Here is a 24,696-nt window from a genome sequence, read left to right on the forward strand (position 1 = left end):
ACATTATCACCAAAAGACACAATTTAACGCAATGAATTCGGAACAGACATCTTGCTCATGCAGTTGTGTGACTATGGATGCAACTACGAATGCAAATGACCCATCCTTTTCAACACCAGCCTTGCATCTCAATAGGACCCCTGGAGATCTTGTTAATAAGTTCATAGATGACTCATTTCCCTCCAACCCTGGTGTTGATGAGGATGACAATGATGTGATCCATTCAACCAACTTTGTGAACCACTTCTCGGGTAGGAGCTAAGGAAAATCTAAGAAACGAAACAAATAACTCTACCATAGATAGAGATCTTTGTTAATCTTTTAATATTGGTAAATTATTTTTTTCCGGTAGGTTCCTCCATTTTATTTTGATTCATGACATTATATTTGTTTATAAAATGACATTTTACAGGTCAATCATCCTTTAAATATTTAGGCTTAAGTCATCAGAGTACCCCTGAAGATTTGGTTCAGTTTGTTGCATAATCAATTGTTGATGAGGATGTCAATTATGTGGTAATTTGCTTGGGAGAGTTATGGGCCAACCTCCTTCCTGGACATGTCTCAGGACAGCTTATCCAATAGAGACCAGTCCTCTCAGTCAGAAGACTACCTAATAGGTATGAGTTCCATCTTTGTCTAGTATGGTAGTTGATCTAATTTGCTGAATTTGACATTGAATTGCTTCGTTTCGGGTGTTGTTCCACTCTCTTTACCACCAGACACTTTGTCCCTGTTGATCCACAGACCCACCCTGCTTCTGGAGACCCAGGGGGGGGCCAAAGGAGCTCCAAAGTAGCTCAAACCAGTACTCGGGTAAGATCTTACTCTACCATGCTGCTTAGTCTGCTAAACTTTGATTATTGGTCAATTCATTTTTCTGGTAAGTTACCCGATCCACTCTTTACGAGCAACATTTTTTTCCTCTTCATCTACAGATTGGGGCTTGCTTCATTCGAATGCCTGGAGCCAATCGTTTTAGTCTGGTTATGATTACTATGACAACCCTGGCTACCTGTCAGTTACGAGTTGTCTGGTGTGCTAGTTTGCCTAATTTGCTTGTTTTTGCATTGGATTGGTTTGTTTGAGTATTGTTCCACTCTATTACCATCTGCCACATTGTCTGTGTTGATCCACAAAGCCACCCTGTGTCAGGACTCCTGACTCCAGCGGAGCAAGGAACCCTGAAGCAGCCGAACAGCCCCTGGGAGTCTCTTATCGCTTAACCAGAGGGTTTGGACTCCCCAGACAGTCTCCGTTGCTTTTTTACTCCTGGGGATGATGTGTTGTACATGTGAACAATCACCAGGTTCTTCCTTCGAGACATTCCCTGCCGCTCTGCAACTCATGTTGACGATGAAGAGGTTACGTACATTACAACAACCACCAGATCCGTCCTAGATGCCCAGGATATTTTCCGATAATCTGGCAACACCCACAGCAAGCAGTCTGAGAAAGCCACCTCAAATGCATGCTTCTACTATTACTAAGGAGGAACTACGGAATATGTGGATCTCAGATACACATAAGGGGTCTTAGGGTGTAGTGTAGAATGATTAGGTCTATTATTATTGTGTCTTGCATCTTCAGGATGCCCAGCCCACATATGCTTATAAGACTCTGCAGTAGAAAATAAAATCATATATACACACAATAGGCCACATGCTGGCCATTCACATATAGTACTTTGTTTACAGATCCTTACATTTGTATACTGCTTCGTTTTCTTTGTTTTCATCATCTATCACTTTGTCCCTCTTGATCCTCAGCCCAGGACTTCAGACGGGCTTTGCCTCTCCAGTTGAGATCTCTGTATTCTTACAAGAGACTGAGGGTTGAGTCTCAGTCCAACAATAGGACGAGGTGCCACTGCCCGGGGTGTGACGCAGAGGACTGCCCTGCCAGCAAAAGAGACAGGAATTAATCTCCAATTGGCTCTCATGGGTCCATGAGGCACATTAATAGAACACAAAATAGGCACCAGAATAGAGCTGTGCCACAGTACAACAAGACAATCACAATAAAATATTGTGACATTTTGTTCCTTAGATTTCTTCCTGAGAAATGCCATCCAATACAATAACTACAACACTTCAATCCAATGCGGTATTATCTTAATAAAAAGGTCCAGGGCCTATGTTTTTTCCTATTAAACTACAAAAAGTATTGGTGGCTAGACATGGCTACACAATACTGTCCAAATTATTTAATAATGTAACTTTCTTTTGCCTGATGAATAAGTGTTTGATATGTGTGTGTATCGGGATTGGGGAGTAACTAATTTCATGTAATCCAGTTACATTTATTCTGATTACATTTTTTTAAAACTTGTAAACAATTACGTTAACAGCAAATAATATTGTAATCATATTAGAGACACTTTTGGAAAAACTTGATGATTCGTACTTTTAAATTCAGAAAGGATGTTTGCGAACAAATACATAACACCTTTATGTTTTCTCAATGACATTCAATTTAGGTTTGAAGAGAGGTGCAAGTTTGAGTTTGTTCCACCTTAGCCAATCTGACATCAAGTCAGAGACCACTACTATGATGACACAGCAAATGCGTTTGATCATCATTTTTGTCTTCTTCTAATGCCTCTTCAATGAAAGTAATCCAACAGCAACTGAAAGTAATGACATGACATTAGTGAATTTGGGTAATCCAAAAATGACATTACTGATTGCAATTTTGGAAAGGTAACTAGCAGGTAATTTAACAGAATACATTTAGAAAGTAACCTATCCGATCCTGGTGTGTATGAAGTAGATAGCACATCTACAATTTAGTATTACACTGCATCTGTCCGATTAAACAGTATTTATTTATGCTGCAATAGATTATATGTCGGGGGCTAGGGTCAGTCTGTTATATTTGGAGTATTTATCCTGTATTATCCAGTGTACTGTGTGAATTTAACTATGCTCCCTCTAATTCTCTCTCACTTCCTCTCCTCCCGGAGGACTTGAGCCCTGGGACCATGCCTCAGGACTTTCTCTCTCTACCGCACCTGAAGTCTCTAACTCTGAACGCTCAGCTATGAAAAGCCAATTGACATTTACTCCTGAGGTGCTGACCTGTTGCACCCTCTACAACCACTGTGATTATTATTATTTGACCCTGCTGGTCATCTATGAACGTTTGAACATCTTGGCCATGTTCTGTTATAATCTCCACTGGCACAGCCAGAAGAGGACTGGCCACCCCTCATAGCCTGGTTCCTCTCTAGTTTTCTTCCTAGATTCCTGCCTTTCTAAGGAGTTTTTCCAAACCACTGTGCTTCTACATCTGTATTGCTTGCTCTTTGGGGTTTTAGGCTGGGTTTCTGTACAGCACTTTGTGACATCGGCTGATGTAAAAAAAAAAGGGCTTTATAAATATATTTGATTGATTGAAACAGTGAGTAATACAATTAATATTTCCTCGAAAGACAGCCAAAACACGACGTCACTCTTAGTCGCTGAAATCTCTGCGCGTCAGGTCCACAAGTATCTAAGTGAAAGGGAGTAAGGACATCTAGAAGAATACGGAATCATGTCGGGAACACGGCAATACAGTTTTACGCACTGTGAAAGCAAAAATGAAGTCGGTTTTGTTGTTTTGTGTTCTCGATAAGTAGGTGGTCTAGCCCAACTTCGTAAGAGAGAAACGATTGGCCTGTGTCTATTCTCGCTTCGATCTGTATTTTGAGGGCGTGAGAGAGTTCGCACGAAAGTAACGGTTTTAATGTAATGGATCAATCCTTCGTAATTCAAGAGATTTTGGCAGAAGGCGAAAATTGCGTCATAGTATCCTTTATAGCATGCACTAAATGTTTTTTTGTATCACTCGGATGTTTCGAGTGCGTTATCTAAAGGCTGATGTTTGAATTCCTTTGGAAGAAGAACTCAATGTTTCATTCCGAAGTAGCCTACGGGCAGTTCACCCAAGGCGAGGCCGTGGAGTTTGTTTGTCAAGGCCTAATAGGCTATATGTGTGTGTATCTGAATGTAGTGATATTTGATATATTTCATTCAATAGTACAATTATTTTTGATTTAATAGGCTTTGAGTGTAAAGAACCATAATGCAAGTTGCTCAATGAGGACATTGTTGCTGCTTTTCGACCGTAACACCAGTGTTACACTAGTATACGCCCTTGTGTTATACTATGGACATTGTGTTTAAATAACTAGGGCAAACAGTGAAGATGTGTGAAGAGCAGAATCAACAACCTCTGCATAAGAAGGTGTGAAAGTTCACAGTTAGCCAGTGTTATGTACATGACAACTGAAAAGTACCAGTGGCCTGGCTTCGGACCCAAGTGAGAGCAGGTCCGCTGAAGCCATGGCCAATGAGACACGGGTGCCCGGGCTGCGTAGATGGAAACATAAAAGTTTGATCCTTTTGGATGAAGCACTGGTGTGACATGTAGAGGCTACTGTCCAATTTTTTTGCAATATGATAGGTCCTCCACTAGATGGCAATCTTATACAAGCTACTCAAATCAAATCGTATTTGTCATATGCGCCCAATACAACAGGTGTAGAAGACCTTACCGTGAATACAAGCCCATGACAATAGCCTACTGTAGGACTACGTATTTCCCAGACATTAGATTTTTTTTTTATAGCAATGACTAGGCCTCTGCTCTTTGAAGATACTTGATGCATAATGTTTTTCCCAATGTATAAAAAAAGTATTTAATTTTTATATCAACAATTGTGTAGGCCTATTTTCAAATGTAACATTGTGCAAACATCTTTGCAATTCCCTTAACTAGATTGTTGTAAACATGCTGTTCAATGTCTTGTCTTGGTGGACAATGTCATTGAAAGCAGACTATTGGGTTTGGTGGAGCGTACCAAGGAACATGCGTGAGTTGAAATTGGTGCTATTCCACCAGACTTATGAAATATAAATGTTCTGAAAAAATGCGTTACACCTGCCCATAGTAATGTTCTACCTTTGTTTCCTATAGGCTGTTTGTTTTTACCCATAGAAGAATGGCGATAACTGGTGAAGATGTCACATTGCATAACATTTTTCCCATCTCTAATGACTTTGCAGTTGTGGAAGGTATGCAATAGTTAATGGATTGGTTTCAACTTGATTATTATAATATGCACAATGGAGGTGGAGGCGTGGGCCTTATAATGCATTGTAATAGCATGTTATTCTTTCTTCAGTGTCCTCGGCAGATGAGCTTTCTTTTGTGGGTGAGTTTTCTTTTTTCTCTGGGTCAATATCCCCCTGGTATGTTCATAGGGCCAAGTTTTTAAATGTCTATCACGTGATATTTCTATAGGTGCAGACACTCGAGTGAGGCTGAACTTCCAGGATGGGGATCTGGAGGTGAGGCTCCCCTTTGGCTCCCACTCTCGCCTTTTCCTCAGTGAGGTCAACAAAGCCTGGAGCGGTAAGACATGGCCTACTTTTCCATAAAATGATCACAAGTGTTGCATCCAAAAACTTTCTCCTGAAGTGTACACCTGGTCGCTACTTACCACAAATCTACAAGCATTGGATCGGTGGAGGCATGAGCAAGAGGGGGTTTCCACCATATTTCGCAAACCATTCATTTCTTTTCAAATCAGTGAGGGGAAGTGAACAAGTGCACACTTTAGAAGGAAGGATAAAGAATTGGGACATAACCAAGTATAGGGTCATGCACACCATTACAAAATCATTTGAATTGAAAAAACAAAAATCTGCTTATTGGACAAGCCCAGGTAGTTCCTCCCGGTTGAAGTGTTTTCCTCTGATTGGGGGCTGATGACCACGACCCTGGTTTACTTGTTTATGTTGCAATAATCAAATCGGGCCAGTGATTTGAGATGTGTGCTCATTTCTGTACGACTTATCATTTAATATATGCCATTTAATATATTATCATTTCAGTTCAGTTGCAAGTGAACTGTTCTAAGATAATGGATTAGGGGTTTTATTTTCAATTTTAGTAATTTGGTAGATGGTGGTTCACATAAAACACTTTTTCCCCCAGTAAGTTTATTTCATGTCAGAGGAGTAAGAGGAGTAAGATACACATGCCTTGTAAACAAGCGAATAATCACCGGAGTTGTTTTGTTAGTTTGCCTAAGATAAATGACTGAAAGACAGAAGGGCTTTTTCACACATAGAATAACTGTACAATCTCCAGGGTTGGGGATTAATGGATTACATGTTTGAAAAACTAGATGTTTACTTCAAGGATTACTTTTAAATTCAGAAAGGATGTTTTCAAAAGAAAATATTTGACACTTCTCTGTTTTCTCATTGACATTCAAATCAGCATTGACACAAAAAAATTGTTCCACCAGAGCAAGTCTGACCACAAGTCAGAGACTACTATGATGACACACCAAATGTGTTTGTTGGAGTGTGGGAAAAGAGCAGGAATAGGCTTTTGTAGGCTACAGACTTGAAGGGGCAATCTGTAGTTGCTACATCCATTCTTGGACCTATAAATGATATATATACATATATATATATATCCATTGATTCTTGAAGAATATAACTTGAATAAATGCCTCAAGAGCTTAGTTCAACTATCATACTCCTTGAGAACGCAAAATATATGTATGCTTGTTATTCTCCAATGTTTGTAAACATTGCAAATGTAAACAAAGCCTAATAACATGGTTAAAACAATCATTTGGATTTCATGATTGGTCAGTCCTTGCATCCTTAGCTCTGTCTATTAATCTGAGAGTGGTTACATTTCTCCAGGCCCAACCCTCAGCTTTTTTACCAAAACATCTGTGGATTTGCCCTGAAACCGCTGCATATTCTCAACATATCAAAGTGTCACCAACAAAAAGGTAAACAATAGGCCTATAGCAAATGCAGCATATGGCATTCATTTTTCACATGTACTGTAAATAGCACTTTTCAGTAGTGCTCAAAGCATGCCATTCCATGAGCATTGCATTTATTTTTCAACTCGAATCAATGAGCCCGATCAGTCCTCCATGACAACAAAATCATCAACAGAGTAGGGCTGGCTAATAAGTCCTTAGTTTTGGGGTTATGCTCAGGTAAAATAATTTTACTAATCTATACTTACATATTTCCAAGTCCTATTCTTGAAGATCGAGGGGTATAACATTTATTGGAATGATTGATATTCTGATAGACTTTGGTTTTTAATGTAAATATATTATCATATTATATGTAGTAGAAAGCGATGGATTAGAAGAAGCCTACATAACCAACCCATAAAGTAAAATTAAACATCCATATATTTTTTATTTTTTTATTTCACCTTTATTTAACCAGGTAGGCCAGTTGAGAACAAGTTCTCATTTACAACTGCAACTTGGCCAAGATAAAGCAAAGCAGTGCGACACAACAACACAGAGTTACACATGGAATAAACAAACATACAGTCAATAACATATGGCCAGCTATGTAAACTTTAACATTGATTTATCCTGCGATAGATGTCGTTCAATTAGTAACATACTTTTGTCTTCTTCTAATGCCTCTTAAGGAGAAACTAATCTAAAAGTAACGGAATGTATTCAGATTACATTACTGAGTTTGGGTAATCCAAAAGTTGCGTTACTGATGACAATTTTGGACAGGTAAATAGTAACTGTAACGGATTAAATTTAGAAAGTAACCTACCCAACCCTGACAATCACATATTTTTTAACCGTAAATCTATTGTGTTCTGTATGTACTTGTTGCTACTCAGAAAAATGGCAGATGGTTCAGAAAATGTTCAGTTGACAACAATAGGCTTAATTCAAGTTGGTACAAGTACAAGTGATGTAATAGATGAGCAAAGACACAGTAGCTACTCACCACAAGTTACACAAAACTCTAAAAAGAGGGGAACCAGTTGTCACTTATAAGACAACAGCCAAATATGATGCATGGGAGGGAGGGAGGGAGGGAGGGAGGGAGGGAGGGAGGGAGGGAGGGAGGGAGGGAGGGAGGGAGGGAGGGAGGGAGGGAGGGAGGGAGGGAGGGAGGGAGGGAGGGAGGGAGGGAGGGAGGGAGGGAGGGAGGGAGAGAGAGAGAGGGAGGGAGAGAGAGAGAGAGATGTTATCAGAGAAAGAGAGAGAGAGAGATGTTATCAGAGAAAGAGAGAGAGAGAGATGTTATCAGAGAAAGAGAGAGAGAGAAATTGGCATCAGAGGAAGAGAGAGAGTGAAAGAAGGAAAAGAGACTGGGGAGGTGCAGAGTTTTAGTGCTGTATGCTCTTCCTGAGTAGTTTATGTCTGTTGCTTAACTAAGCATTTGTAACTATGTAAGTGTAGGATAAATATAATATTTCCTTCCATCTGAATTATTTACACTGCTCAAAAAAATAAAGGGAACGCTAAAATAACACATCCTAGATCTGAATGAATTAAATATTCTTATGAAATACTTTTTTCTTTACATAGTTGAATGTGCTGACAACAAAATCACTCCAAAATTATCAATGGATATCAAATGCATCAACCCATGGAGGTCTGGATTTGAAGTCACACTCAAAATTAAAGTGGAAAACCACACTACAGGCTGATCCAACTTTGATGTAATATCCTTAAAACAAATCAAAATGAGGCTCAGTAGTGTGTGTGGCCTCCACGTGCCTGTATGACCTCCCTACAATGCCTGGGCATGCTCCTGATAAGGTGGCGGATGGTCTCCTGAGGGATCTCCACCCAGACCTGGACTAAAGCATCTGCCAACTCCTGGACAGTCTGTGGTGCAACGTAGCGTTGGTGGATGGAGCGAGACATGATGTCCCAGATGTGCAAAATTGGATTCAGGTCTGGGGAATGGACGGGCAGGTCCATAGCCTCAATGCCTTCCTCTTGCAGGAACTGCTGACACACTCCAGCCACATGAGGTCTAGCATTGTCTTGCATTCGGAGGAACCCAGGGCCACCAGCATATGGTCTCACAAGGGGTCTGAGGATCTCATCTTGGTACCTAATGGCAGAAAGGCTACCTCTGGCGAGCACATGGAGGGCTGTGCGGCCCCCCAAAGAAATGCCACCCCACACCATGACTGACCCACCGCCAACCCGGTCATGCTGGAGGATGTTGCAGGCAGCAGAACGTTCTCCACGGTGTTTCCAGACTCTGTCACGTCTGTCACGTGCTCAGTGTGAGCCTGCTTTCAGCTGTGAAGAGCACAGGGCGCCAGTGGTGAATTTGCCAATCTTGGTATTCTCTAGCAAATGCCAAACGTCCTGCACGGTGTTGTGTTGTAAGCACAACCCCCACCTGTGGACGTCGGGCCCTCATACCACCCTCATGGAGTCTGTTTCTGACCGTTTGAGCAGACACATGCACGTGTGTGGCCTGCTGGAGGTCATTTTGCAGGGCTCTGGCAGTGCTCCTCCTTGCACAAAGGCGGAGGTAGCGGTCCTGCTGCTGGGTTGTTGGCCTCCTCCACGTCTCCTGATGTACTGGCCTGTCTCCTGGTAGCGCCTCCATGCTCTGGACACTACGCTGACAGACACAGCAAACCTTCTTTGCCACAGCTCGCATTGATGTGTCATCCTGGATGAGCTGCACTACCTGAGACACTTTTGTGGGTTTTAGACTCCGCCTCATGCTACCACTAGAGTGAAAGCACCACCAGCATTCAAAAGTGACCAAAACATCAGCCAGGAAGCATAGGAACTGAGAAGTGGTCTTTGGTCACCACCTGCAAAACCACTCCTTTATTGGGGGTGTCTTGCTAATTGCCTATAATTTCCACCTGTTGTCTATTCCATTTGCACAACAGCATGTGAAATTTATTGTCAATGAGTGTTGCTTCCTAAGGGGACAGTTTGATTTCACAGAAGTGTGATTGACTTGGAGTTACATTGTGTTGTTTAAGTGTTCCCTTCATTTTTTTTGAGTAGTGTATTTGAAATTGGCTTTTACATGTTTTTTTCCTGTTTATCTCAATCGGATGAGCCACTGGATTCGTTGAGACACAGAGTCTACTTTGCTTTGTATGTGTCATTTTTGGCATTAGCTCACTACTTTACACAATGGACTCTTAAATTTAAGATGGATGACCAAAGTTATTTTTTTAAGGGCCACACTCATTTTTACTCTGTGAGAGGAAACAGTGATGGAAAGGTTTAGTAACTTGGCAGGTTTTGTTGTGAACAGGAAGAATGTGAGAAACTCACAAGGTAAGCAGAAAAGTGACATCTTTGTACGAGCTTGTGGTCTTATTGAAAGTAAAATAGCAGCATGAGTGATTTTGGTGCGTAATATTCTCAAGGTAGCGCAAATGTACGTGTAATAGGAAGTGTGTGTTTGTGTGTGTGTGTTTGTGTGTGTGTGTGTGAACCATGTGAAAGAGGGGACATAACTGAATACCCTTTTCAGCCACACAGAAACAAAAGATTTTGATTCAACATACGAGGCAACTAGCTTGTGAGAATGTGAAGTAACCTGCCTCTGAATCCCTTTCTACTTTGAGTACCTATTTGAATGAAGCAAATGCTGTGAGTCATTTTCAGTTCACTGTATTACTGATGATTATCCCCATTGTGTGTTCTGTGAATCACTGCTGAGGATCTCTTGGAATTGTTTCCTTGTCATTGATGCTCCTCCAGCTTTTCCACTTCCGTGGAGGATTGGGGCAAGAAATATAAACCATTTGAATAACAAATAGGCTACAATTGTGTTTATAGCCTACAGTTGTGTGTTTATAGCCTACAATTGAAATGGCATATTTTGGGATTTGTGTAAGTGCCTTTTTCATGCTTCCCTTTTTCCTCCTTCAGATGTTTGCAAGTCTCCCAAGGAAGCACCGAAGTTTGAGTGGCTCCACAAGTACCGCAAAGCCTCCAAAGGCCAAGGTGGCGTCAAACAGACCCTTGCACCTTTGGGAACAACACACACCAAGATCAGCCAGCATAAGAAAACAGGTAAGCCAACAGCCCTCTTCGTGTCCCTCTCAGTCAGTACCCTCCCTGAACGTCTACCCTTATCACAGATCCCATTGTGTGGTAATATCTAGCAAGTATGTGTAGCTGACAGCTGAGTTAAATTACAGGCCTACACTAAGAAAGCACATGATTGATAATTAACCATGATTCTTGGATCTGATTCTGTATCTGATCCAAAGCAAAGGAGGTGCCCTCCAAAGTGATGTCACAAAGCTATGTCATTCCTTATGGTTTTGTGACATGTCTCTTGTTGATGTTAGTTGGTCTTGTTAAACTTTGGGGAAAGTGACAACATTATCTTCCATATTGGCTTTAACTCTAGAATTACTATTTCACAATGGATCTATCTTCACACTGTGAGCAAGCTATCGCACATGTGTGCCTGTCAGTGTCAGCCACTGTCAAAGGAAGCTATTTGCTCTGGCACTCCGATTGATAAGCTCCCCAACCTGTACATCTAGATGCTATTTGCAATGTTGATTTGTTGTTGTTGTTGTTGTTGTATCTTCTTAGATTTTTTCCTTCCACTGAAATATACGTTTCATTATTTCATGCAATTTCATTATGCGTGTACAATGCATATCATTTTACATTAGTTAAAAAATTGGGTGACATGGAAATAATTGTAAAACTGCATTTGGCCGACATAAACGCTTCATCGTTGTGTAAACATTTGTACTGAATCTTTTTTTTTTTAATTTGCCACTTGCCAGAGACCGCCCAGTGTTTTCTTGGTTGATTAGTTTGGTCTGTGACACCGTCGTCACTTGCGCAAGTGCGCGTGAAAAAAAATGTATCAACATTCCTCGCACGAACAGAACAGGTCCTTGGACATTGCACTGCACATCATGCGTGGAAGCACTCCTTGGATATGTCTGGAGTGAATAAAGAAACTGGTAGGGGGAAATGTTTATGATTTTCTGTTGTATTTAGATTGTCTATTTGCTAGCGCAGTCTGAAACTCAAGTAACTTTTTTTCTGTGCAGCAGTGCTTGTTCACATTAGCTAGCTTTGCTAAGAATATAACTTCTGCTAGCTTTTTTTGTGCTAGCTCTACTTTCTGCTTGCTAGCTAAATATGCACCGATTAACGTTACTTGTCCTCCCTTGATTCAAGCTAAAACGTTGACAAAATGATATGTAGCTAGCCGGCTTATTAGTTGAAGTAGCTAACTAGAGTAACGTTATATACTTAAGTGGCTTTCTTTATTGGATGTTTTCGAGCAGAGTTATGGTTTGGAACGAGCGCGCTAGTTAGGTAATTAGCTAGCTATCCATATATAGCATGTCAATATTATGGTTTGTTAAGGTTCGCCATCTATATTTGTAAGATAGCTAAGATAGGGCATATTCTGTAGGTTTGCGACATTTCATCAGTCATTGTGTCCTGATTTGGGTTTGGTAATGCACCATGCAAACCTGACGTTCAGCAGCTTTGGAATTTCACTGTTTTCGCTATCTCAGTATCTGTCTACTGAAGGTGTAAAGCTTGACAGGCAATTAGTAGCCACTCATTTCAATTGGAAATGGATGGACGCTGTAGTTTGATTGTCTTGGATTCTCTTTATTTTTGTATCTTGGAAAGTGTCCATATTAGTAGATTGCAGATAAGAACATATTTATCTGCCCATTTTATTACTCCTAGATACAAATGGTTATTTTATGCAATGCTGAACTTTGTGATTAGCACTGACTTTTGTGCACCCACACTGTAGTATGCTGCAGCTAAGTGGTTGACTCACACTTTTCTTTATTGAACCAAGATGGGGCAGCCTTTAATGTTTCTATTTTTAGACTGTAATTAGTGATGATCGCAATACTAACTTTGCCTTTACAGTGGATTGTTTGTTGGTGTACCGTTTAACAGGTTTAACAAGCCGTACCATGACCACAGATGAATGTAAAAGTCCTGCTAATAAGACACTATAGGCTAGCTTATCTTCTGTTCTCTGTGGACAGAAGGAGGGTAAAATGCAGTAAATCATACTTCTGAAATAGGCCTACTGAAAACCAATGTCGGCCTAGATATTTACTTCAAATATTAGGTCAGGGACTGGGAAGCTCCGTTGAGGTCTTGTGGTGTATTATTTAGGACTTAGGTGAAATGCAGAAGGTCATCCTTTGGAAATAGCTGAGATCCAATGAAGTCCTAGGTCTAGATGTTGACTTTCAACATGAGCCTGGCTTGGGGACTGGGAACAAGGGATCTTGTGTGTTGGGGCTTACTCCTCCTCCATTTTGACCTCCCACAGCTCTCTGGGAGTTTCTATCTGATCTCACGTTTGTTTCCATTTCCTGTGTTCCAATAGCACGCGCGCACATACACACAGACACACACACACAGTACAAATGGACCACAGCCCCACTACACTGTAATTGATACTGTCATTTTGTTGACTCAAAATAGCACTCTGGTTCTCCAATGCCCCTGTTTTGTACACCAGTATGCCTAAAGCCAGCATTCAATAGCCTAGACTTCTCCCTCTTGGTTAGCCTTTGAAACAATATATTCCATTCATAATGCAGTCTTTATCAGGAATTGTATCTGTTGTGAACTATTAGACTTTATTTTGGGTAGCTGTAGCCTCTGATTATAAGTGATTCCATTGCACTACAGAAATTTGAGTTCTTCCTCTGGTATTGTTTTGCAACCACTTTCCATAAACAATAGATAAAGCTAACATTTACCTTGACTGCCTTGAGAGTGTATAGTATGCAAGGAATTACCCCGAGATGGTAAGAACTTGTGTGTGATGTGATTAGAAGTACATGCTGACCAGACTGGACACGTCACGTGCGTGCGCTTTGCAAAATAAATGTAGAAATCCATGTCATTCAATTATTGCACCCACACTGCTCACGCGCGCCAACAAGTGTCTGCGTTGCTGAGGGCTAAAATAGAAGTCCTTTCAGTTTCTGACGCAGATTGCGCTGCAAGTCCTGCCTCTCCCATCTCCTCATTGGTTTATTAAAGCAGGTACCCTCATGCCATCTCCTCATTGGTTATACCCACGTGGGTGATTTAAAGACGAACTGTGTTGCCGGTCGGTGTAGTAATATTATGAATGTTGAGATGCCAATCACCATATCAGTTCAAAGATGAAAAAGCCTGGAAGGAGGAGAGATGACTAGAAACTATTCGGTTGACCGTTTCGTGTGTGGATTAATTGTCGGAGTAGAGGACCTTGTGCATTTCATGTAAAATAATAACCTAATGTTTATATCCCAGGACAAATTAGCTAGCAACAGACAGCAATAGGACAAATTAGCTAGCATGTGCAAGCTAGCTAGCTAAATTGCCATACATGTTTAATGCTTTTTGACCTGTCCCCAAATTAATGTAATTGGTTCAGACTTTGTTTTGATATTTTAACCTGCATGTTGTGACTGCGTTTGGTGTAGGGGAACAAAATACATTTATGCACGATGGCACACGTGCGCAGCCGGTTTGGGTTCCGTGGTAGGCTTTGCTAAAGGATGAGCCTATGTTTATGTTGTATTTGCCCATGTTAACTTCCAGCTGTTTTTCTCCCAAGTCCTGTCCAATTACAGTAAGCTATTGGTTCCTGAAGTTATCCCTGCCTAGTTCACGAAGCAACTCAATACATCTTGTGCTTAGCCTAGGGTGTAATCATTGGTCCTAACTAGAGGTTGACCGATTAATTGGAATGGCCAATTTCAAGTTTTCATAACTATCGGAAATCTATTTTTCAGTGCCGATTTTTGCCGTTTTTCTTTTCTTTTTATTTAACTAGGTAAGTCAGTTAAGAACACATGATCATTTTCAATGACGGCCTAGGAACGGTGGGTTAACTGCCATGTTCAGGGGCAGAACGACAGATTTTCACCTTGTCAGCTCGGGGGATCCAATATCGCAACCTATCAGTTAACGAGTCCAACGCTCTAACCACCTTCCTCTCATTGCACTCCACGAGGAGCCTGCCTGTTACGCGAATGCAGTAGAAGCCAAGGTAAGTTGCTAGCTAGCATTAAACTTAACTTCTATCTTTAGCAAAAAAACAATCAATCAGTCAATCATAATCACTACTTATAACTACACATGTTTGATATTACTAGTTATCTAGCGTGTCCTGCGTTGCATATAATCGATGCAACGCTGGGGGATTATTTAACAAAAGCGCATTTGCGAAGAAAGCACAATCGTTGGACAACTGTACCTAACCATAAACACCAATGCCTTTCTTAAAATCAATACACAGAAGTATATATTTTTAAACCTGCATATTTAGCTAAAAGAAATCCAGGTTAGCAGGCAATATTAACCTGGTGAAATTGTCATTTCTCTTGCGTTCATTGCACGCAGAGTCAGGGTATATGCAACAGTTTGGGCAGCCTGGCTCATTGCGAACTAATTTGCCTGAATTTTACTTAATTATGACATAACATTGAAGGTTGTGCAATGTAACAAGAATATTTAAACTCAGGGATGCCACCCGTTCGATAAAATACAGAACGGTTCCATATTTCACTGAAATAATAAACGTTTTGTTTTTTAAATGATAGTGTCTGGATTCGACCATATTAATTACTAAAGGCTCGTATTTCTGTGTGTTATTATGTTATAATTAAGTCTATGATTTGATAGAGCAGTGTGACTGGGCGATGGTAGGCAGCAGCAGGCTCGTAAGCATTCCTTCAAACAGCGCTGTTTATGACTTCAAGCCTATCAGCCTAATGGCTGGTGTAACCGATGTAAAATGGCTAGCTAGTTAGCTGGGTGTGCGCTAATAGCGTTTCAAACGTCACTCTCTCTGAGACTTGGAGTAGTTATTCCCCTTGCTCTGCAAGGGCCGCGGCTTTTGTGGAGCGATGGGTAACGCTGCTTCAAGTGTGGCTATTTTCGATGTGTTCCTGGTTCGAGCCCAGGTAGGGGCGAGGAGAGGGACGGAAGCTATACTGTTACACTGGCAATACTATAGTGCCTATAAGAACATCCAATAGTCAAAGGTATATGAAATAAAAATGGTATGGAGAGAAATAGTCCTATAAATACTATATTAACTACAACCTAAAACTTCTTACCTTGGAATTTTGAAGTCTCATGTTAAAAGGAACCACCAACTTTCATATGTTGTCATGTTCTGAGCAAGGAACTTAATTACACGTTAGCTTTTTTACATGGCACGTATTGCACTTTTACTTCTCCAACACTTTGTTTTTGCATTATTTACAACCAAATTGAACGTTTCATTATTTATTTGAGTCTAAATGGATTTTTATTGATGTATTATATTAAGTTAAAATAAGTGTTCATTCAGTATTGTTGTAATTGACATTATTGCAAAAGAAACATCAGCTTTTTTTGTCCTCCAATAATCGGTATCGGCGTTGAAAAATCATAATCGGCCGACTTCTAGTCCAAACCGTAGCAAACAATTGCAAATGGAAAACATTTATCAACAAACGAGTTTCTATTGGATACATTCAGGTATGTCTCCCCGTTTTTTCATTCTGTTTGCTTTAGTTTCGTTCCTAGTGAATACACCCCTGGTCCCAGATCAGTTTTTGCTGTCTTGTCCTCATACTGGACAACAAATCTCAAACGCTTGTAGGCCTAGGCCTATTGCATGAAAACTTGTTGGCTAATTTCTTGCACAGCTGCTTGTATTGAGTTGATTTTCTTAAACAGAATGCAATAAACGATGAACTCGCAATCAGATACTGCTACAGTATATGGTGGTTAAACAAAAACAAAATGATACACCCTCTAAAGCAATTTCCTCTATTACACTTGCCATGTTCTTAGTTTGTTCTGCCAAACCGTAGGAGACATTGGCCATATTGTCTTAGACTCAGGCTTTGACTCTTCCATTGATTTGAACAACTTACCCTAGACAATACATTGCATTTTATCTTGCAATAGAGAGTTGATGTCATTTGAGCTTAACCTGGATAAATAAAGGTTATGTCTGGACAACAATATACATGCAACAATTTCAAAGATTTTACTGTGTTACAGTTCATATAAGGAAATCAGTCAATTGAAATAAATTCATAATGCCCTAGTCTATGGATTTCACATGAATAGTAATTCAGATATGCATCTGTTAACCACATGCCTTAAAAAAAAAGTTGGTATCTGGCGTGACAACCATTTCCCTCATGCAGCACTACATCTCTTTCGCATAGAGTTGATCAGGCTGTTGATTGTGGCCTGTAGAATGTTGTCCCACTCCTCTTGAATGGCTGTGTGAAGTTGGTGGATATTGGCAGGAACTGGAACAAACTGTCATACAGCGTGTTCCACATGCTCAATGGGTGACATGTCTAAGTATGCAGGCCATGGAAGAACTGGGACATTTTCAACTTCCAGGAATTGTGTACAGATCCTTGCGACATGGGGCCATACATTATCGTGCTGAAACATGAGGTGATGGCGGCGGATTAATGGCTCGACAATGGGCCTCAGAGCCTCGTGGTAGCTCTGTGCTTTTAAATTGCCATTGACAAAATGCAGTTTGTTTTCCGTAGCTTATGCCTGCGCATACCATAACCCCACTGCCACCATGGGGCACTCTGTTCACAACGTTGACTTCAGCAAACCGTTTGCCCACACAACACCATACACACTGTCTGCCATCCATCTGGTACAATTGAAATCACCATTTGTCCGTAAAGCGCACACATCTTCAGTGTACCAATGGCCATCAAAGGTGAGCATTCGCCCACTGAAGTTGGTTACGACGCCGAACTGTAGTCCGGTCAAGACCCTGGTGAGGATGACGAGCACGGAGATGAGCTTCCCTGAGACAGTTTCTGACAGTCTGTGCAGAAATTCTTTGGTTGTGCAAACCTAAAGTTTCCTCATCTGTCCGGGTAGCTGGTCTCAGAAGATCCCACAGGCGAAGAAGCCAGATGTGGAGATCCTGGGCTGGCGTGGTTACACGTTGAACGTACTGCCAAATTCTCTAAAACAATGTTTGGAGGTGGCTTATGGTAGAGAAATTAATATTCAATGCTCTGGTGGACATTTCCTGCAGTCAGCATGCCTTTTGCACGTTCCCTCATATTGAGACATCTGTGGCATGGTGTTGTGACACCTGCACATTTTAATGGCCTTATTGTCCCCAGCATGAGGTGCACCTGTGTAATGATCATGCTGTTTAATCAGCTCCTTGATGTGTCAAACTGTCAGGTGGTTGGATTATCCTGGCAAAGAAGAAGTCCTCACTAACAGGAATGTAAACAGGTTTGTACACATTTGCGATAAAATAAGCTTTTCGTGCATTTGGAAAATTTCAGGGATCTTTTATTTCAGCTCATGAAATATGGGACAAACACTTAACATGTTTATTTATGTTCACTATATAATAAAATGCTATATCTAATGCAATGCTTTTGAAAACAGCCTTAGTCCATTTTCCGTACTTACGAGTAGGCAAGGACCAAATCGTCTTCACTTTTGACTTGTGTGGGGTCTATTTCAGGCATGAGCTGATTGATTCTTCACAGGTGAAGCATTTGCATTGCTAGCTCCAGGGGCCTTATATGATTAGTGTTGGCATATGGCAATGTTTTTACCTGATTAGAATGACTTGGTTTACAACTCCTTTTGGCTCGCTCTTTCTCTCTCTTGTTGTCTTTCTTTCTTTCAACACCCTCCCGCTCTCTCTTTCTTGATTTATGACTCACTCACTCAACAGGGAACTCATTGAACGCAGTAAGCAGATCCCCAGTAGAAGGGAACAAGAGGGTGAACAGTGGAGTGGAGCGTCCCAGAGTGGAGTCCGGCCCAGAGAGGTAAGCACTAAACACCACTCTCCTCTCTCTGACAGTGGTATGCAAATGGCTTGGTGCTTGAAGAAGGATAAAAGGACCAGTGTGCCATATTGGATTTCTCATCTCGCCCTTTAACCCCTGTCCTGTATTGATGACGACATTGAAATGTTTGTGTTGTGGGTACATTAGGCCCTTGACCCTATTACAAAATCACTATATAATGTCTCTCACAACATTAGCTTCCAGCCAGGTTAATGAACATCATGACTTAAGAAAAATAAAACAGCCAAAACACACACCATCCTGGACATTAAATAATGATAGCCTAACTGTAGCTCTACACAAGAAAGAACTTGGTGCCAAGTGCAAACACACTCTTGTGATACCTTTAGTTGGTTTAGTCTGAAACGAGATCTGTAGTGGGAGATGTTATACAGTAGTAAAGGGGTGTAACTACGTTTCTGACACTCCTGTCCCCTCACATACACACATTTGGTCATTTAGAAGACGTTCTTATCTAGAGCGACCTACCGTCAGTGCATTCAACTAAGGTAGCTGAAACCTCCACCTAGCACAATTATTGCAACTAAAAACGTCCATCTTATGGGCCCTGCAGCCAAGGGAAAGTGAAGCGTGAGGGCTGGGATGAGCTGAAGCGCGAGGGCAGGCATGACCTGGTACGCCAGTCCAGCCACACAGCGTCCAACAAAGCCACAATGCTAGCCATGCCGCAGTTTGGCCTGCGCGACAACCTCATCCGCTGTGAGCTGCTCAAGAACGAGGACATCTACACCTACCTGGAGAATTTCAGGTAACCCGCCCTGCCTCTGTCCCTATCAACGTCACTGAACATGTGTTCTTATATCATTTTCATGTTGCTGAGCTATACTGTGCTGGGCTGGTTAGGCATCCACCACTGCTGGACCAGTGACAAGCCCGCTACTATATTGCTTGATTAACAAGCCAAGCTGACTTGTACTGCGCTTTTCTGGTTACACATCTGGAAAGGACAATGTTAAAATAAATATCCCAGCTACCACAATTTGGTCCGGGTTGGCACAATAATGTGAAAAGGGTATATTTCAGCAATGAGGCCAGAGGAGCTGTGGTATATGTCCAATTTACCACGGCTAATGGCTGTTCTTAGTCACTACACAATGCTGTGGTATATTGGCCATATATCACAAACCCCTGAGGTAGCTTATTGCTATTAAAAACTGATTTCCAATGTAATTAGAGCAGTAAATGTATATATTTTTTGTCATACCTGTGGTATACGGTCTGATATCAAGACTGTCTGCCAATCAGCATTCAGGGCTCAAACCACCCAGGTTTTGTATTTGGAGCTATCCAACTTGTATTATGCAAACTAACATCGATGACTCATCACAAATATCAGGAACAACAGTCAGTACCGCAAGCTACAGGGTTGACACATTTAGCATTAAACAGGATGTCAGTGTTGAGTTGAGAAAAAGCATGTCATAGCTATAACTGACAAATTGTCCATTTCCATGTAATGTTGAAGGAAATTGTTGCTTTTGAATTACTACTATCTAAACTCATAGTAATTCATTTCTAATGCAGGTTTTAAGCAAAAGGGTTTTTACAAATGTCTTGGTGATAACAAGCTTTGGTTATGTCCCAATCTCTCCACCCACTTGTACAATTCCCTTCATGAACTTGAAAGTAAATGATTGGTTTATGGTAGTGAAAAAGTACACATTTCAGGAGGTAGTATTATTAGGACGCAGGTTTGTATAGAACATGGACAGTGTCATGACGACAAGTGATTTATACTGCAATGCCCTCTGGTGGTGGACACACACACAGCTATGTGAAGTGTTTAGATTCTTGCTGAAGGGGCTTGCTAAGATCATGTCTGCCATACACCCGCACAGTTCACCAGTTACGCCTATATTAGGCAGTGTTAGGCTTTGCTCCCACTCTATGACTTTGTACTTACCACTTCTCTCGCTCTCTCTCTCAGTTTCTTCATAGGCACATACAATGTGAACGGCCAAACCCCCAAAGAAAGCCTCCGTCCCTGGCTGGGCTCCACATCCACTCCCCCTGACATGTACTGCGTGGGGTAAGTCCCATCCACCCAGGCCTTACAAATCAATTCCCCTCTAAATCCATAGCCCACATAGATGGTACAGTCAGTGTCTGAGACCCCACAACAAGAGGATGAATTAAGTCATAGATTGTGTTGAGTGGGCAGACTGTCGTAGTTGCTACAGCAGCAACTAAGCCAATTCAGCCAAACCTCTATGAATCGTGTCTCCTTTCCATTGTGCACGACTAGTCTTGTGGTGTTTCAGATGAAATAACATTTATCTAATCTGCGAATTAGGATCTTGAACACAAGGTTTTCAATTGTAGAAGAATATTGATGGGAGACTGTTACAGAGGAGTGTAAATGCTTCTCTTTTTTTTTAGGCTGGATTATGTTGTTGTATGTTTTAATTCCGTAATGTATTGATTGTTGCTGACTTCTTGGCCAGGTCTTCCTTGAAATAGAGACTCTGGGTCTCAATGGGCTTTTTCTGGTTAAATAAAAAAGGAAATAAAGAGTCAGTTGAGAAGAGAGGACTTATGCTCCCCTTGATCATGTTAATCAGGGCACACTGTCGCAAAACGTTTAGCAACGGAAAACCAAAATGATTATCAATTGGTTACCTTTGGATAGTACCTCCCTGTTTTTTTTCTTCCGTTCCGTGCCTACTGAACATGACCCTGTGTTGCAGGTTCCAGGAGCTGGACCTGAGCAAGGAGGCCTTCTTCTTCAACGACACGCCCAAGGAGACCGAGTGGATGAAGGCTGTGTCTGAGGGGCTGCATCCAGACGCCAAGTACACCTTAGTAAGAACCTCCCTCTCATTCAGTTAACCACTGGCCACTTGTCATGCCCAGTCTTGCTACTGCCGCAAGGTTGTGTGTCCTAATAGTAATGTAAAAACATCTTGCTGTAGATGCCCTCATCTGCAAGTGGCTTAATGCGGACTCTACTTTACTCTGACCCACTACAGGCGGTCCAGCAAGAACCAGGCAGATGTGGCCATATTCAGAGTTGTATTCTTTAGTTCACTACCACACACAAACGATCTTGTGGTTCTGTGAAAGAAAGGAAATGAACAACGGGTAATGTTGTCAGGTCTGTACATAGCGTAGCATTACACACACATTAGGCATGCTAATACAGTAGACCTACTACAGGATACATATCAGTGGAGAGAGGAGCTAATCACTGATGAGGCTAGCTGACAGTCAGGATTTATGGCCATGTCTCTCCAACCAGCTTAGAGATCTTCTCTGATTTTTAAGGGGCACCTTTGCTTAATTACTAGGCCAAGGCTGTAAATCAAGTGAACATGCTTGAGTGCACCAGGCTTTCTAGACTCTTCCACAACTTTAGTTTGAATATAACATACTCTCTCGCAGTAGTTGAAACATGCACTTAATACTTAATAGCTACTAACATGCAATAGTTACAGTGGCTGGCAGTTCTGTAAATCGACAACATGCAGGAGGTAACAATGCTACCAGCTGGCGACAGAACAAATGTACATGTATTACAAGATAACCAACACTAGCAAGGTTTCAGTAGCATGCATTAAACATCCCCAACAATTTAAGGCCCCAACTTTCATTGTTGATGCATGCACAAACACTTCTAGAAAACACACTGTAAACTTGTTCCCCAGCCAAACTTGGTGTCCTCATCGGCTGAAGATGATAACCACTCTGAGCTAGAGTGGGAGGGGCCAGAGTCCAAATATCAAATTTGAATAGTCACATCTTCACATAATCACTAGTTAACTACACATGGCTGATGATATTACTAGGTTAACTAGCTTGTCCTGTGTTGCATATAATCAATGTTAATGCCTGTTAATTTATCATCGAATCCCAGCCTACTTCAACTTCGCCAAACGGGTGATGATTTAACAAAAACGCATTTGTGGAAAAAAAGCACAATCATTTCACAAATGTACCTAACCATAAACATCAATGCCTTTCTTAAAATCAATACAAAGAAGTATATATTTTTAAACCTGCATATTTAGTTAAAATAAATTTATGTTAGCAGGCAATATTAACTAGGGAAATTGTCACTTCTCTTGCGTTCAGTTTTGGCCGCCTGGCTCGTTGCGAACTTAACTAATTTGCCAGAACTTTATCTAATTATGACTTGACATTAAATATTGCTGTTACATTGGACAACCTTCAGACTTAGGGTTGCCATCCGTTCGATAAAATATGGGGCAGTTCCATATTTCACTGAAAGAATAAACATTTTGTTTTCGAAATGATAGTTTCCGGATTTGACCATATTAATGAGCGAAAGCTCGTATTTATGTTTTTATTATAATTAAGTCTACGATTTGAGGCTGACTGAGCGGTGGTAGGCAGCAGCAGGCTTGTATGCATTCATTCAAACAGAGCTTTACTGTGTATGCCAGCAGCTCTTAGCAATGCTTGAGGCACAGCGCTGTTTATGGCTTCAAGCCTATCAACTCCCAAGATTAGGCTGGCAATCCTAAAGTGCCTATAAGAACATCCAATAGTCAAAGGTATATGAAATACAAATGGTATAGAGAGATGTAGTCGGCGCGTCATAATTCCTATATTTACTTCAACCAAAAACTTATTAACTGGGAATATTGAACCACCAGCTTTCATATGTTTTCATGTTCTGAGCAAGGAACTTAAACGTTAGCTTTTTTACATGGCACATATTGCACTTTTACTTTCTTCTCCAACACTGTGTTTTTGCATTATTTAAACAAAATTGAATGTGTTTCATTATTTATTTGAGACTAAATAGATGTACTATATTAAGTTAAAATGTACGTTTTCATTCAGTATTGTTGTAATTGTCATTATTACAAATATAAATAAATAAATTAGCTGATTAATCAGTATCGGCTTTTTTTGGTGCTCCAATAATTGGTATCGGCTTTGAAAAATCATAATCGGTCGACCTCCTACTTTGTATGCATCTCTGTGTGGAGTAAAGATAGTCCAGAGTTGTTGTTTTTTTTCTTATTTTCTGGTTGCACATTTAACGTGCTGGTTGAAATTTGGTAAAACGGATTTAAGTTTCCCTGCATTTAAGTCCCCGGCTACTAGGAGCACCACTTTTGGGTGAGCGTTTTCTTGCTTATGGTGGAATACAGCTTATTCAATGCTGTCTTAGTGCCAGCCTCTGACTGTGGTGGTATGTAAACAACTACGAAAAACAGATGAAAACACTCTAGGTAGGTAGTGTGGTCTACAGTTTATCATGAGATACTCTACCTCAGGCAAGACAATAGCTTGTTTTTACAAAAATACATAGTCCGCCGCCCCTTGTCTTACCAGACGCCGCTGTTCTATCCTGCCGGTGCAGCGTATAACCAGCCAGCTGTATGTTGATAGTGTCGTCGATCAGCCACTTCTCTGTGAAGCATAATATATTACAGTTTTGAATAAGTCATTACAACATCATACCACTTTGCTTTGCCCATTTGGCCACACTGATTGGCTGAAACCAGGAGGCTGTGATAGACAGCAGAGAAGGGGAGAAATAGGAGTCACCCTAATGTGACTGTGGGGAAGGTTACATACATGTTTCTTTTTTATAACTAAGGCCCTGTTTGAATATGCCAAAAACACATCCTCCTTCCTTAAAATCAAATATTCACCGATATGAGAGGTTTGGATTGGTAAAAGAAGTGGGGTGCTAATATTCCTTTCACTTATCCAAACACATGCATGTCAGTGAGTAAGGAAGGATGCATGTCGTCACAGTTGGTACAATTGAGTGTCGCTGTACAACAGATGTTTCCAAAGCAAAGTGGTACAATGTTGTAATGACTTTGCTTCCCTTTTATACTGTAAAGTGTGGTTTTTTTAACCTGGTGAAAGTCATTTGTCAGTCCTTTGTCACTGGTGTGAATTTAGCACACTTGGTCGCTTCGTAATTGACATGGCATAGGGCAAGAATCTGTGAAATGGCTGGTTTCACATTAATATGGTAATGTTGGGTTATATCCTACTTCAGTTTATATTCTTGACAGGATTGAATGT

At 40.9% G+C, this 24,696-nt stretch overlaps 1 protein-coding gene across 3 annotated transcripts in view; it reads left to right on the forward strand.

Moving 5' to 3' along the window:
* The first annotated feature begins 3,491 nt into the window (after positions 1-3,491).
* LOC135522416 (type II inositol 1,4,5-trisphosphate 5-phosphatase-like) overlaps positions 3,492-24,696 on the forward strand; it is a 31,963-nt gene continuing 10,758 nt past the window's right edge. Inside the window, exons 1-10 of one of the 3 annotated variants that reach the window (XM_064948642.1) lie at positions 3,492-3,791; positions 4,779-4,858; positions 4,963-5,060; positions 5,171-5,200; positions 5,290-5,400; positions 10,718-10,861; positions 18,546-18,642; positions 19,238-19,432; positions 20,612-20,713; positions 21,372-21,486. In XM_064948642.1, the coding sequence (XP_064804714.1) occupies positions 3,735-3,791; positions 4,779-4,858; positions 4,963-5,060; positions 5,171-5,200; positions 5,290-5,400; positions 10,718-10,861; positions 18,546-18,642; positions 19,238-19,432; positions 20,612-20,713; positions 21,372-21,486 (1,029 nt within the window). In that variant the 5' untranslated portion in view covers positions 3,492-3,734. Of the gene's footprint in view, positions 3,792-4,778; positions 4,859-4,962; positions 5,061-5,170; positions 5,201-5,289; positions 5,401-10,717; positions 10,862-11,664; positions 11,779-18,545; positions 18,643-19,237; positions 19,433-20,611; positions 20,714-21,371; positions 21,487-24,696 lie in introns of those variants that run through there. The other 2 variants (XM_064948641.1, XM_064948643.1) reach the window with 2 other exon arrangements.

This window comes from Oncorhynchus masou, chromosome 30, assembly GCF_036934945.1.
Source record: "Oncorhynchus masou masou isolate Uvic2021 chromosome 30, UVic_Omas_1.1, whole genome shotgun sequence".
Lineage (NCBI taxonomy): Eukaryota > Metazoa > Chordata > Actinopteri > Salmoniformes > Salmonidae > Oncorhynchus > Oncorhynchus masou.